The sequence below is a fragment of the Diadema antillarum genome, unplaced genomic scaffold (genome assembly GCF_040938485.1).
Source record: "Diadema antillarum isolate AM-2024a unplaced genomic scaffold, OU_Dant_1.0 seq00001237_RagTag, whole genome shotgun sequence".
Classification (NCBI taxonomy): domain Eukaryota; kingdom Metazoa; phylum Echinodermata; class Echinoidea; order Diadematoida; family Diadematidae; genus Diadema; species Diadema antillarum.
Window position 1 is genome coordinate 345,693 of NW_027272024.1, and position 16,844 is coordinate 362,536.

Consider the following 16,844-nt stretch of genomic DNA (forward strand, 5'->3'; position numbering starts at 1 on the left):
CAAAAACTACTCGACCAAAATTGACGATCATTCTTGGTATCGTTTTCTTAGAAAATGGCGCATCTAAATTACTGATAACAATTATTGCAGAAACTGACCATGGGAAACTTTTTTGGCCCTTTTTTTTCTTTTTTTTTTTGGAGCCACGACCCACCCTGTAACATACTCTAATCCCCCTAATGTATAGAGTGTAGCCTAGCTGTGCTACTACCAAAGATTCTGCTACTATTACTACTTACTAGTCTACTAGACCCAGTGGTACTAGTACTACAACTAGTAGTAGTACTAGTACAGTTTACTACTAGCAGACTAGGCCTACTACTGCTAGTTTAACTTGTTAGCGCCGGCCGACAGGCCAGGCCACGGCCGGGACGCTCCCGCTTGCGGCGACCGGAGTATCCCCTCACTTTGTGAGCGAGCTGGGTCTGTTCTTCTAATACTTACTAGACAAACAGTTACAACTTACAGTGTCAATCATGTAGAATACAGTATATCCTTTCTAACGTTAAACTATGGGGGCATATCACACGTACCACTCTGTATTATTCCCAGGCGATCGTTTCCGTGAGGTCTATTCTCGGACTTGGTGCCATGTTCATTCGCTCTTGCACTGGCAGCGGGAGATGCAGCTGGTTCATTTCGGTAAGGTGCAGCCCCACGATAACGTTCTGGTTCATCGGCTACCTCTCCCTCCCCATCTTCCCCTTCAACTTCATGTGCCTCCTCTTCTTCTCCACTATTGTCAGAGCTGCAGTCTTCATCATCATCATCATCATCACCAATGTCGAAGTTTACCCATATAGGGGAAGACATTATACTCGAGGTACCAGGTATTTGTGCAAGCTAACTTAGTGATAATGCACGTGGTACTAATGCGTACATGTCGACAGTCAGTGGGTTGACAGGGAGCGCACATCCCGGGCCCGGGCCTGGCCGAGCTAGCTAACGTGTACGCGCGTGTACCAAGCTAGTAATCTAAGTGCTAGTGCTGAGCGGCGTCTGCTAACTGAGCACAACTCCGTGCTTATGCGTCATCAATCGGTTCAGGGGTGTCAGTCACGTGACATATTTTTTCGCAAAAACTGCAACAAGGTCTTCCAAAAAAATGTGAACGGAACGACACTGAAAACATATTTACATTGATTATCATGACATATACTTTACATTTCTTTTGCATATTAAAACATTTTGCACGCATTTTATTAGGTCTTTAAAAGTCTTCACTGGCTACCAGTGTCCAAAAGATTAGAGTTTAAATTTCTGCTCCAAACAGAGAAAACAGTACATTCTTCTGCTCCAAAATATTTGCAAAACATTTGTCTCAGAATATGTGCCTGGCAGATATCTCTGCTCTTGCAATACAAAACAACTCAAAAGAAAAATCTCAACTCTCAGAGAAAAGGGTTTTATTTTTGCAGTTCATTTCTCTGAAATGCTCTTCCATTGATGATCAGATCAGCAGAATCCACAGAAACATTCAAAGAGCATCTGAAGTCATGTATGTTCACATCTTGTTTTGGTTGAATATTTGTTGGGTTTGTTTTAATATATTTTTATCTCTTCCTTGTCTTTTTCACTTTGATATGCACAACTGTCTGTAATTCACTTTATTTCATGTCCTTCTGCACCTCAAAATATATCATTAGATTGATGGTGCATTACAAGTGCTGCATTTATCTATCATTTGTTATTTTCTTGTCTCTTTGTTCACGTACACATATTTCCAACCTAGAATTAATAAGCATTCTTATCATACAGCTATTAGCCATTATAACAAACATGTAGCATGACCAAATATTTGACTACATTTGGTCAACAGTACCCAAGCATTACAAGGAACGACTGTAATACTGAATAGAAAAAGATAAAGATATCCAAACTCTGATATAATAATTGGATAAATGCACACACAATACCTGACTCACATCTTAACACAATGCATCGACTTTTAATGAAAGACAGACAATGTGGACAAAATAGTCTCTCTTCTTTACCTGCTTCATTGAAGGTCTACACTGTGACTTGATGGTGTTTGACATGTAACAACAGTAATACTTAATGCCCCAGTCACATAGACATCCCGGACCACCCCGGACCACCCCGGATCTGATCCGGGGTGATCCGGGGAGAGATCCGGGGACATCCGTGTTGACGCCGGGGACATCCAGGGACATCCGGGATGCCAACACAACAACTTTTGGATGTCAAAAACATCCGGCGTCATCCGGGGATTGCCGTGTTGGCAGAGCAATCCGGGGCGGTCCGTGTGGCTGCCGTGTAAATGCCGGGAAGGTCCATGTTGATGCCTGGAACGACCGTGTAGGTGCCGGGAGTATCCTTGGCAGTCCATCACCTTTTTTTTTTCACATCAAAATCACACGGACCCACTCGACTTCCCTTTAAATTGGGGAACATTTGAAGAGTTTGTTCACAAAAACCGATAAGTCCATATTTGCCAAATGGAGATATTTGCGATTAAAGGTCAAGAAAAATAAAGATAATAATAAGAAAATTTTTGCTTCTTGTGACCATAACTTCAAAAATGTACCTTTATGTGTAGTGACCAATATATCATTTAAAAGGTAGGCCCTATTATTTTGTACTTTATGACAGAGACCGTACTTCAAAATCTTCAAAAATGGACTTATCGGTTTTTGCGAACAAACTCTTCATTTCAACATCATGCTTTGTCAGATACGTTACCATCATTTATCGATTTTTGAGGTCTGATTTATTAGAGACAGGAACAAAGGAAATTTGAATTCATGTGCATTTTTTGCATATAAAACTTTTCCAATTTAATTCTTACCATTTTTCGTGTAAATTACAAAATTTCTGAACTATATAAAAAATATTGTGGATTTATGTTTGTTTGGTTCTCATATTTCATGTATATCTCAAAGTTTTACGAACCATGAAGAGTTATCTAATCTTCTATCAATGACGAGATCATTCTCATCGATTGGAAGTGGACATTTTTAATTGAAATAGTCACACTGTGATGTTCTTACGAGTTAAAATGAATTTATTGGCATGATTGGCGTTGGGTCTGAAACGTACACGCTAACGGAACTTCTAATGCGTCAGATACGTTACCGCACTGGTCTTCTTCTGATCCAATATGTATTTAATCTGGCAGAGATGTTACCTGGCATTTTCTATTTAAGAAGTGTAAAGCTTATTCATAATGTTTTATACAAAAACAATGAGATTATTGATATAATTCAAATGCACGTAAAAGTAAAATTAGGCTAACGTAATTTAAGCCGATATAGATTATTCTAATGTTCTTGATTTCTAGTTAGCCTTCACTTTATAAATCACGATCATTTTTATTACAGATTAGATGAAGGCTGACTCAAAAATGCTTCCATGATATTTGTTTACGTTTAAGCTTGTAGTTTCACATCAGCATTGCCATTCTAAATCAAGAAATAAGCAGACAATCAACAATTTTCTACCTCTGGTAACGTATCTGACATGTGGTTTTAACATGACTTAGAAAAAAAAAGGACTCTGCGTTTGGAATGTTTCTAGAAAAAAAAATATGAGCTTTCAAAAATCACTCATTGATTGTTATATGTATTCCTACGGGATTCAATTTTCTGAATTGGTAAAAAATGAATGAAATCTGTGATGCTGAATTCAAAATTTGCTCGCTTTTTCTTCTGCAGGTGTGACACATGTGTAGCTGCCGTGTTAGTCCGTGTTGCTGCCGTGTTGGTCCGTGTTGATGCCGTGTTGCTGCCCTGTTGGTCCGTGTAGACGCCATGCTCTGCCTGCATCGACCGTGTAGATGCCGGCTTTGTCCGGCATGGTCCGTGTTAGCGCCGTGTAGATGCCGTGTAGATGCCGTGTTAGTCCGGCCTCATCCGTGTAGCTGCCGTGCTGATGCCGTGTGTACAGTCATAAATGCTCGTCGACGCTCCATTCGGGGCAAATCTATCCCGGATCTCCTCGGATCATCGCACGCATGATCCGGGGATTGCCGTGTAGATCCTTGAGCATCCGAGTTTATATGTGACTGGGGCTTTAAATCCGTCAAATTACTTGTGCAAAGATTTGAATATACTTGTGACCTTAATAATGTATCATTATTGCAAAGGGAATATTACAACCTTTATAATAATTAAAGGAAATATTTTCAATCAGTAGTCTTTAAAACAAGCTAAAACAAAAGTAGAAAATGGAAAATGTTAATATTAACACACAACAGCATTAACAGAGAAATGGCATTGACATTCTAGATGAATGGCTGCATGTCATCTATTGCCATACTCCACCTCCCCCCCCCCCCCCCCCAGCTAATAGGGACAGTGAGGCAGCCCGCTAAGCCTTCATACAGACTGAATACAGTGGCTATTGCCATGCCACTTTGATTATCCCCACTGATTATTTACATGCTCTTCCTCCTACGTCCACATTTTGCCCAACCGCCATTACTGCCAAGGCCTCGAACCAGTGACGAAGAATAGCAAGCGAACCCATCCAGGGGGAACGCCACTGATTGGCAAGCTGCTACCACATCATCCAAACACAGCACGGCCTCCACTCCAGCGAAGCAAAACAATGCGTAGCTCTGAGTACAATGTTCCTTTACTAGTACTACATGTATAATACACATTCACTGCGGCACTCAGTCTACTTTTCCATATGAAGGCTAGCAGATCTTACGGTCAAAACGTCGTAATCCATTTTTGTTTTACCTTGCTTCGTGAAACAGCTGATTGACCTTATTTCCTTTACCACTTATCACGATGATGAACATCTTCTTCTATTCCTAATAATTCCTTATTTTTTAAAGGTTGTAACAGAATTGACTAATCTGCTAAGAAGTGATGAATTCGCCACCAGTTTGTTTGCTTTTTTTTTTCTTTTTTGCCCTGGATCAGCTAACTATGTGTTGGTGCCATTCATGATGTCATGTAACAATGGGCCTATGAGAGCGTTCCCAAGTCCTCTGATCAGCTGTAGGTATTCATTGTGTATGTGCAAATGTCTCTAGTATGCCAAGTATCTCATCACAAAGCTTAATCTTGAGGAGCAAGTTTGAATACGAATTGAGACATTGAAGTTGATGAAAGAGGACCACCACTAGTGACAGTGGTAGTGACTAGTGGTAGTGATAATGATGATGATGATGATGATGGTTGTTATACAACTGGTATTGTATTACTGGTCTGGGCTCTGGCTGAGCTGAGTGCACGCCAGTACTAACTCTGCAAGGGCCTGCACTGAATGCACTGCCTGAGCCGAGTTAGCCGAGGCTGACCCACACCACTGCCGCACCACTGAACTGGTGATTGATCTGCTATGCACACTAGTGGTAAGCTGCAGTAAGCTTGGGGAGACATTATGTCATTTTGTAATGAGTAGGGCTATTTTTGCAAATTTCAAGGGGCATACAACATAAACCAAGGAATGTGAGATCATGTCCCATGAACATCAATTACATATAAGCACCATACATGGAACTGCCCAACACCACAAAAATGCAAACGGATGCTAGCGATTCACTGTCAAGGTCTAAAAACCGAACATTGTCAACAATACTCATCATACTATACTAACCAGATCCAGGCCATACCCATTTAGGCATACATCTCAGCAAATTACACTAAATAGAAGGATATGTGGACAAATCTATTTGAAGATTCAATCTTATATCATACAATCTGCTTAATATGCAATGATGAAATGGAATTAACTGATTTTGAGAGATAGTTATTCGCCTTCATCATCAGCTGGCCTAAGTCCAAGTCATGGGAAGTCTGGATTATTAATACAGTTACATATATTGTACCCTAAATCTTGAGCTAGACTTGAGTTTCAATATTGCTCCTGGCCCCAATCATGACATCATTATACTCAGTTATTCTTGTTTTCAAGCCAAGTATGCAAGTGTGTGAGAACAGTCTTGGAAAAAAGGCTTTGTATTGTATTTCCTTGACATTACAAGACCTTATAGAGCAAGTGATTTGTGCTCTGATTGGTTTTCTGTACATGTACAATTTGTCAATTTTGTGATATTTCTTCATGCAGATACTTTAATATAAATGACAGCATGAATGTTGTGATCATTTGGAGTGTACATAAATGCTATCATCTTTACCTGAATGCCAGTTTTGTTCAAGAGTTCAGGGAAACATGTATCAGCTGAGATGGCGACAGCCAGCATGCGATGAACAATGACATCAGAGTATCTGGGCAATATGAAGGATATGCAGGTATGTCAAATGGATTCAATACAATACATATGCAGTGTCCACATCATAGGAGTTATGCTTATCAAATGTTTGAACCGATGTATAGACTTATGTACAGCCATTACAAAATAGATGTGCGTACCAAATGGATTAAATTTAAAAAACAAAAATTACTCCTCACAGTCAGTCAGTCAACTGATCATTCAATCCATTAATCAAAGTAATTTATTATGTAATTCAATGTTGTCAGAAAAAGACGATACTGTATATATCAATATTCATTAATTGGGACTTGCATGACAATTTCACAAGTGGCTGCATTCCTGATAGAGAACCACAGAGACTGAATAAAAAACAGGTGTTAATCCTTCTCAAACAACAACAACAACAACAAAAGTTTACAATTTCCTAGCTTGGAGAGAGATGACACACATTGCACTTCTTCTACAGGACCCATTATTTTTGTGATTTGTTAATCTTGTGATTAACAGTTGGCTAAAAAAACTACTTAAATGGAAACACTGTGAAATATATGGCATACACAGTTACTTGTCCACTTCAGTCTGAGGCTAAATTCATTCAAACTATTATCATGAACATTCCAGAAAAATGCCTTATCAAAATACACAAAGAAGACAATTGATACATGCTTGGAACATTCAGGCTACTGGTAAACTCAACTATTCAGCCATACACACAGGAAGCAACATTATTTTGCAAGGAAGAAACTGATAATTCATCATTCTGCAGGCGATGTGGTTTATATTTTTTCCTTCTTATCTAACGAAAGCAGGAAGGTACTCCTTTAATTTAACAGAAATAATCATTTCCATCTACACTATCAACTTGAAAAATGTATGCTCAAGTTAGATACTAAATAGGACAGCGTAGCCTGGAACTAACCACCCAACTGGTAAGGTAAAAAGTCAGGGTAAAATGAAGAAGCCTTGAGTATTTATATGTCAAATGGTATATCTCAAAGTGGACATCATAGTGAGTGAGGTATGGAATTGGTGAAACATGATATATTTGAGTCGCAGAACAAAATTATAGCTGGTGTTGCTGGAACTAACCTCCTAATGGGTGAGGTAAAGTGGGTGTAAATGGGAGAAGCCAAGCCATAATGGAGGTATTCCTTCTCCGGCAGCATGCCGCTGCTGAAGTACAGGGCCTGGGTCATGCAGCGTGTGGTCATCATTCTCAGAAGCTGGTTGAAGAACGGTATGTCTGGGAGCTCAGCCTTGTCCAGAGAGTCAGCGAGTGCCTTCCCACTATCCACCTGGAGCTCAAAGCCCTGTCAAGACACACAGAAACAACAGACGTAATGTTGCTATAAAAGACTTGCCCTTAAATTTTGCTCACTATGACAAATAAATCATTGTGGATGAGGGAAAATCTGACAAAAAGCTAAAATAAATCACTTCAAACAACAAGCGCATCTTCTGTATATCACTGTAGATGACAGAAATTGCAATGCACTGTTTGGTAAATCAACTTGCTTTGACACTGACTTCAGTCTCTAAAACACATACTACTATGCAACATGTATATCCATCAGTGGGATTGTGGGATCAAATCATAATGTGATGATTTTTGTGGCATACTAAGTATTTTGTTTCGTGATCTTGTGATCTCTTTTTATTATTGCATTTACTGCAGCTTGTTGTATATATTAGATCAACTTTAGAAATGCGTGAATAAAGACATTTTCATTCAATCAGTTTGATCTTCTAATACCATACTGCAGCGAGAAACAACTTTACCAGTTGTGACAATGAATAAAAGTAATAATAAAGTAAATAATAAGTTGAGAGGGGTTATCACTCCAAGCGCTGTGTGCATCGCTCAGGTATAGATGTATGTACCTCTATGAAGAGTATGCCATCCACCTACATCTATATGTTCATGGAATGCTATCTATGAGCAAATGGGAATATGTTATCATTTGCTTGCCTGACTTCACTATTGTAACATTTCTTTTGTTGATTTAAAATAATTCTAACTTTCAGATTAATTCGCTATTTCTTTCAGCTCACACCTTATAATGCTTTGAATTTCTTGGAAATTTTGAACAGCATGTGAAATCAAATGCAAGTCTTCTGGGCAACACGCTAGCATTGCGATGCAAAGTTGCATGTATCTTGGGAGAGTTTCAACAAATGTGTGTTAGAAAAGCTTACAACTCACCCTAGTAAGGGCAACCTTTATGAGAGGCTCAAAATTTGAGGGAGGTGGGACAGGATGTCGCCGGAGACAGGCACTCTGTGGAAACTCCTGTCGAATGCGCTCTGCCACTGAGATGTTGGCCAACAGCATGAACTCCTCCACCATGGAATTTGTCTCTCTGAGGTACAATTGTAATAGGTAAGAAAGGTTAGGCAAGCACTGACACACTGCAGTAACAACATATAAAAGAGATACTACAGGCTTTATGACTGAAGAGAGGAATATGACATGTTTAGAATTGTCACAACAAATGAACTACACTTCATACTTGGAGTGAACATTAGAACTATAATGTCACTGTCACTGTCACATCACTTCAGACAATCAGTCAATGGATACAGAAACATAAGTGAATACTTATAATGATATAATTTCTGTTTTAAATACAAACTTGTCATGGACATAGGCCACACCAAACAGCATCTAAACATAGTATCTGTAGGACCTGGAATCCCTATGGGTTGCAGGTGTGGTAAGGGTTGCATAAGGTAAAACCATAATATTTGTGAATCCCCTATACCTAAGTTTGGTGGAAATCTAGTCATGTAATTTAAGGGAGAGAATGAAAATGTCAATTGTAACCCTTTCCATCACATCCCAACCCCTTAGATGCCCAATTGGGCCAACACTGACTCTGTCATACAATGTATACAGCATATCTTCTTCTTTTTTTTATTATGTATGCAATACATCTTGGTTATTCTTCACCCAGATCAGAAGATCTGTACAATGTACATGCTTTTAGGGTCTTTGTTAGTCTTCTTGGTCTTGGGCCCCATTTTATCAAAAGATATATCGATTATAAATTTCCTTACCACACAGGCTGCCATAGACTTACCATAGAAATCCACCATATAATCAATAACTCTTCATAAAACAGCCCTCTGCACTCTTGGTCTTCTCCTGGGAGTCACCTGAACATTTAGAACACCTTGTATTACCTACCACTACCAAGGAGCCATACCAAGGTTGTTAAAATTGAACCACTGGCTTAAAAAAAGACAATTCTTTAAAAAGTTTATGAATGACACTTAACACCATAAAATGAACAACAGACAGAAGGCATTTGTAGTAGATCCCTTGAGCCCTTGGCAAAGGTGAGAGAGAGAGAAAAAAAAAAACAACAACAACAAACAAACAAAACCTGTTTTCAGGAAAGATAGAGAAATTTGTTTGCATCCACGTGAGAAGAATCATGATTTTTAATTACTCTAGATTGCAATGATAGAAGGATAATGGTTGGGGTTGCTCACCGCATGACCTTGCGTTCAACCTCAATAGGATCATGTGTCTCACTGTCCATGCTGAACCGAATTTCAGAGGATGCCAAAGTTAAGGCACTAGGGAAACATAAAACAGAAAATATTTTCACAAATTATTACCTTCATACAGCAAGCCATGACTATAAAAGTGACTTCATAAAAGTTGTATCACTGTCCTTTTAAGAAACACTTTCACAGAAGCGTTGCAGAATTTTGTGAGTTTGTTGGTCACTATTGTATTGAAATTGTGCTAAACTCCATAGCACTCCAAAGTGAAGTCATGTGGTGTTCGTAGACCTGCAAAGCACATGAAAGTTATAGCTCATTTCACTGTCTCATTATGTTGGAGGACAATACTTGCATTCCGTGATGAATTAATAATCTTCTAAAATTTAAATCTACACAACATCACCTACCACCACAATTACACTCTACAATTTTCAAATGTCTACTTGCTCCTATTTCACAATCAATATCTACTCTTAATCAAAACACACAAACTGATTCTGGTTATCATGTTTCTCTAAATTCTCCCTATCGCATATAGCTCTCCGAATCTGAATGCGTGTGGCACTCCAATTTTTTTGATCTTTAATTCTTGGGATATAAACCACTGGTTATGAACACGCGATGTGTAAATGTACACTTTTATGCACATTGAACGCCGAAGTACTAGTATTCACATATCGTACCAAATTCTATGTTATAATCTGTCAAATAATAGAGTTATTTTCTAATGAATAACTCTAATCTGTAACTTTACATATGATGAATGGGATTCTTCTGCGAAGCGGCCCAATGCTGGGCCGATGATGCAAAACATCGAAATTATGGAAAATATCCACAGATGAAAGACATGACGTGGGTAAACCGCAAAACTGGAAGTGTATGTCCCAAGAGCAATCGATCAGATATCGGAATGGCGAGGTGATATCACTTGATATCGGCTATATGTGATAGGGAGAATTGCACAATATCCAAGTGAGCTAATTAGGTATTTTCTAACTATAAAGCCATACCATGTGATCACATTTAACACAAAAAATATCGAGAGGTGATCAATTTCCTTTATTATTTTCATTCTTCTACTTTTCAGCAGAATTAAAATTGATGGGGCTAGCAGCATTCATACATATTTGTGAGAGGACAAATCACTACATTGCAGACCACCCAATATCTCAAGACATCAGCAGTGTCACTAAGTCAATGCCCTCACCCATTATCTATCCGGCGCTGTTTGAGAATCTTGGCCATCCTGTTGAGGCCCCTAAGGCCGATAGCCAGGGCATCATTCTGAGACCTGTCATCAATCTTTAACTGTGCTTCCTCATAGGTGAAGGCAGCCTGGTATGATGAGAAAGTCCAAGACCTTGTAACAGTTTCATCAGCAATGCATACATAAGGGACTTTCAAATTCTCTGTGAAGGAATGGTCTGGGCCCTGTTTTATGAAGACTTATAATTGATTATTTAGTTGATTTCTATCGTAAGTCTATGACAACCTGTGTGGTAAGGGAATTTATAATTGATTATATCTTTTGATAAAACGGGGCCCTGATCTACTATTAATTTCAAGGGAGCAGCTGCTCTCAATTGAAACTTACAACATATATCACTGCTGAATCAACTACTACTACTACTACTACTACTACTACTACTACTACTACTACTACTACTACTACTACTACTACTACTACTACTGCTACATGTGTGCTACTACTACTACTACCAGTACTTTGAGTATTTTATTAGTAAAGTCACTCCTAGTAGAGTAATATAATATAGGCGATGAGCAAACAAGGGGTGGGGGAAAGGGGGGATTTACAAAGATTAAGTAGATGTAGAGAGCAGAAAGAAAAAAAATTAAAAGGGAGCAACAGCGAGAAAAACAACATATGAATTATTAAAAAAAACGACGGAGAGCGAGAAAGAAAGAATGAAAAAACAGCCCCACCCTCGATCTGATGATGCTCTTGTGGAACCTGACATTGACAATCTCTGCCCCTGGTGTCATTTCCCAGATCGTAGAGAAAGCGAACCTCTCCTCGCCCCCTCGTAGAGAACAGAGGTTGGAGCTGAGCAGGTCCGGCACCATGTCAATTCTCTATGATAATCACATTATGATAAAAACATGTGATGATGGTTACAACTGAAGATACTACAATTGATGATGATGATGATGATTATGATGATGATGACGACGATGACGGCATGGTTTTATCTTATCCTTGGGGTTGTCTGTTCAATGTTAGCACTGTTCTTTGATAGGAAACAGTTGTTAATCATTACCTTAGCATCACTGAACACTCATTTATCTATCTGGCTCAAGAAAGAGAACTGTGGATAAAACATCTTGTCCAAAAATGTATGCAGGACTCAAACTAAAACATGACTCCTACCCACTATTACAATGTTTCAACCACTACACAGAGCAAATACAAGATACTCCTTTAGAACTATGAATTACATTGTTTTTTTCAAGGTCCTTGTTCTAATTTCACACAATTATTTCCACAAAAACCCAAATACCCCTTTTGCATTTGTTCGATGGCAGAAATAATGTGCAAAGTATACTGTAAACAAGAAGTTGACTGAGTTGAGCACGTGAGAATATAAAAATTTATGCGCAGTGGAAGATACAAAGCGGACGCCAGAAAATAAACGATTGCAAAGGTCACTTGAGCCTTTGGCTTATGTAAGCTAAGAAGTGATGTGGAAATACTGCATCAAGATCACAGATTGTAAATACAATAAGAGCTTATACATTTACATATCATGGATAGCTTACAGTGCTATAAGATTTTTTTTTTTTCTTTTGAGTAACAGAGGGTATGGGGGGGGGGGGGGGGGGTGGGCACAGTGCCCATTTGAACATTTGATCTCCCATTTGATCTCCCATTATCATAGGAATGTTACCAGCTATGGTGGCAATCTCTCATGAAGCTGAGAACATGAAAATTGGGCCACAATTTGCCTCCCCTCAGGGTCGGTCACAACCCTCAGATTGGCCATGAACAAACTTGAAATTACAGGACATCAATGAGCTTACTAACAGCATTCAACTTGGGTTTTATCACTTCTGGTTCTAGAGAAAATGATTTAAAAAGATTCCTTAATTTGGGGGCTTTGGGGCCCATTGGGAGCCATGTGATGTGTATTTGAACAAATTAATATTCTATCCCCCTAGGTACATGTATGCTACCTGTAAAGTTTGGTGAAAATCTATCTTGGGGACTTCAAGAAGAAGCTAAAAATGTAAAAAGTTTGCACAAAACCTTTGACACACAACTTACAGTTGTATGGCACAAGACATGCGCCAGACAATAAATGGTCTCAATAGCTCACTTGGGCCTTTGGCTCAGGTGAACTAAAAAAAACAACTTCTACTGTTATTTGTGGACTCTTTTATTCAAAGAGTACCAAGAGTTCCATAGAACGTGAATCCCAAACATGATTATCCTGTCATACAAAATCATAAAGCAGACTGCTTTAACTTCAAAAAGAAAGTCCAGATGTAACTGAACTGTTATTTCATTCAATAGAGAGATACTTGTTGCCCCCTAAATCTTTCACAAAGGAAGGATCATGTATATGATTTAAAAAACTGCTTCTACTAACTTTGACCTTCCCAATCTATCATCTCTGAGCTCTGTTGTCAACAATACAAACTTGCTTTGCTATATATCTTGATACGTTATATATGACTAGTGTCAAAATGTACAGTATGTTTCCCCCCCCAAAAAAAAAAAAAATATTATATATATACATATATGTATATATAATGTAATGTATATATATATATATATATATATATATATATATATATATATACACAGTATATAATATATTATATAATTGATTATATGAATGATTGAACAATCTAATGCTATTTCAGGGAATGAGACTCTAACTTCTTACCAACACTTTGCAGAAAACCCCATTCAACTTGGTAAATGTGGTCAAAGAGAAATGAGGATTGTAGTAGAGCATGTCATGGGCCTATTTCCTCCAAGTTCAGCATTTGGATGCTCTTGGAACTATGAACACATTGGACAAAACTTGGAGGGAAGGGATTCCTGACATGCTCTACAAAAGACCCTCATTTCTCTTCGACCACCTAAGCAAATCGGATAGGGTTTTCTGTAGGGTGTGGGTAATAAGTTCTATTTTCATACCCTGAAATTGTATTTGGATTGATGCACTACTTTTAGGACGGTCCCGTTGTAATTTTTTTTTTTTTTTTTTTGGGGGGGGGGGGGGGGACATACGGTATATATTGAAATACGAAATGTATAAATTCATAATAAATGTGTGTTCCTTGATACTAAAAAAATAATAATAATAAAGAACTTAAAAATGAGGTAGGTTTTATATTGACTGCCTCAATTTGTCTGCACTCAGATGCTAAATCCCTGAAGTACTTGATCATCAAATCTTTGGTCAAGACAAGAAAGGAATGGTTTACCCTGTCCAACGAGGTAGACAGTGGTTCCTCTCAGTCTAGCTTCAGCATCCAGAGCGTTACCTGGCTTGATGAAATGACTGACATCAGCAATATGAACACCAACCTGCAAGACATACACACAGATGGATAGTATCACAGTCATGAACAGAGTATTGATGCTTACTTAATTTACTGTACTGTGTGCCTTCCTGGCAAATGTTGTCTTCTTTGAATCTGTTGTTAGTTATGACTCATCTAGATAACATTCAATTATGGCACAACATTAAATGATTGCATCTGATACCCCCGTCACACTAGAGGCGGAATGAACCGGAATGCCGTTGAAATGAAAATTCTTCCTGCATTCCTGCATATTCGAAGTGCATTCAAACAATTCTGACGACATTCTGAGTGCGTTCCAAACATTCAGGCCCATTCTTGTGGCCAGCCCAAATGTTTTACCCATGCTTAAAACATTCGAGGAGCATTCAAAGTGGAGAAATATTGATCTGCATTCGAAGGGTATTCTAATTGAACTCTGATTGCATTCTAAATATTCTTACAGCATTCTAAGTATTCCTACGGCATTCTAACAGCATTTGAAATAATCTGACCTCATTTGAGGGAGAATCGGAATGGTGTTGCACCTCAAATTCTGCCAAAATATCTCAAATGCTCAAATTACTGGTTAGTGAAAAGTTCGAGTAAAGACTAGAGTTAGGGTTAGGTTTGGAGTTAGAGTTTGGGTTAGGGTTGGGATTAGGTCAGGATTAGGAGTAGGGGCAGGGTCAAGGGAAGGGTCTGGGGTAATTGCCCAGGGGGTAATTGGTCTAGATACTCTCTTTCAAGGAGGTCTTGCAGGAGGACACCAATCTGTAGCAAAGCAACATGGTCCAAGGATGATCGGGTTGAGACTGGTGAAAATCACCAGTTATATGCTATCGGAGACCATTCCCGGCTGCATTCTTGACACACATGGGACAATTCGTGTTGCATTCTAAGTACATTCTAAGTGTATTCTAATTTTTCGGGCAGCATTCTGTTTGAATTCGTGAACATTCAAAGTATATTTGGTAGCCATTCCGGGAACATTCTGACAGCATTCAAATTGAGTTTGTACTGCATTCGAGGCGCTTTCTGACCATCAGACTTCGGGCAGCAATCGAACCGCGCTCATGCGGCATTTGAAGTGCTTTCTAAAATTCTGACCGCATTCTAACAGCATTCTGAATATCCCTACAGCGTTCCAAGTACATTCGAGCAGTATTCAAGAGCTAATTCATTCGGAATGTGCAAGAATGATTCGAGAAGGGTTCAAAGTGCATTCCAAGTATTCGAACAGCATTCCCAGAATTTGAATTTTTCTCCCGAATGTGCACGAATTTTGAAAATCTTAATTCCGGCTGGTTCTGCTTGATTCGTGCTGATTCCAAATTAGTGTGATGGGGGTATGAACATACAGTTTAAACAGTAGGTCCACATATCATGATTTAATTTTGTGCCTTTATCTTCTTTGAAATCATCTAAAAATTATGAAGCACCACAAAAACAAGGGAACCTTGTCACACTGAGATCAAGACTGTCATATTTTCCCTGCTATCAGTGGTTCTGTGCTGTTTGCGACATAGGGTAGGAAAATACACTTTGGTCACAGACAACAGCATACTCTATACGCCATATATTTCGCGATTCTAAATTTTCGTGAATCGGGAATTCTCGACAATTTCACGAGTGGTTAAAGGGACTGTACAGTACTAGTTGAGGTGGGGATTCATGTTTTGAACATTCCTAAGTGAGATAATGAGAAACCTCATATGAAATATGAAAGAGCATGTAATTCTACGAAGGATTCAATGTTTATTTGATGAAAAATTGGTTTTCAAATGGCTGAGATATCAAAAAAAGTGATGATAATGAAAGGCGACAGGCCACGCCTTTTATTAGGATCTTTGTTTCACCTTGTTTTTGGATATCTCAGCCATTTCAAAACTGATTTTCATCAAATAAACTTTTGATACCCTTAGAATTGCATGCTCTATGACATCTCCTAGAGTGGTTTCTGATATCTCGCAAAACTTTCAAGCTAAATCCTCACCTCGACCAGAACTGTACACACCCTTTAAATTTGCGATCGTGGAGTCCTGTACTGAACAGAGAAATGTACATGCATACGTCACATCCACATTGTGATCTGAGTCAATATTTTTCGTGTGTCTTTAATTTTGCAAATAGCATCCGACTCGCAAAATAAAAACCTCGCGAAATATTCGGCGTATACAGTATTGGTCTTTAATTACCAGCACTGAATCAACAAAGAAATCATACCTACTCCTAAGCAAAATTTATTCCATATCTGCAGCATTCATATATATGTTGTTGGCAGAGCTAAAATACTTTATTATGACAATCACCTTATTCTCTGACTACATTTTTCAACATTAATTTAAAGATAACTGGTATGGCCTAATTAAACAATCATTATGAACCCACATGCACTATTATCACACATACATGTAAATATGAACATTATGTCACTACTTTCATTTGCCTGCACTTCATTATTCATAGTGTCTCCATCCTAATATATAGTGAATCGACAAATCAAAGATAGGAAGAATTCCATCATTGTGGAAACACCCACACACAAAATTACACAAAATGGTCATGTACATTGTGTTATCTTGAGAAGCACATGATTGAGCAAATG

At 38.5% G+C, this 16,844-nt stretch overlaps 1 protein-coding gene across 1 annotated transcript in view; it reads right to left on the reverse strand.

Moving 5' to 3' along the window:
• The window catches only part of LOC139745158 (exosome complex exonuclease RRP44-like), a 219,209-nt gene that overhangs the window by 169,793 nt on the left and 32,572 nt on the right, over positions 1–16,844 (reverse strand). Inside the window, exons 12-19 of the mRNA XM_071655572.1 lie at positions 14,169–14,261; positions 13,318–13,326; positions 11,648–11,797; positions 10,911–11,038; positions 9,686–9,772; positions 8,394–8,550; positions 7,280–7,500; positions 6,113–6,203 (exon numbers count right to left, since the gene is read on the reverse strand). Coding sequence (XP_071511673.1) covers positions 6,113–6,203; positions 7,280–7,500; positions 8,394–8,550; positions 9,686–9,772; positions 10,911–11,038; positions 11,648–11,797; positions 13,318–13,326; positions 14,169–14,261 — 936 coding nt within the window. The remainder of the gene's footprint in view (positions 1–6,112; positions 6,204–7,279; positions 7,501–8,393; positions 8,551–9,685; positions 9,773–10,910; positions 11,039–11,647; positions 11,798–13,317; positions 13,327–14,168; positions 14,262–16,844) is intronic.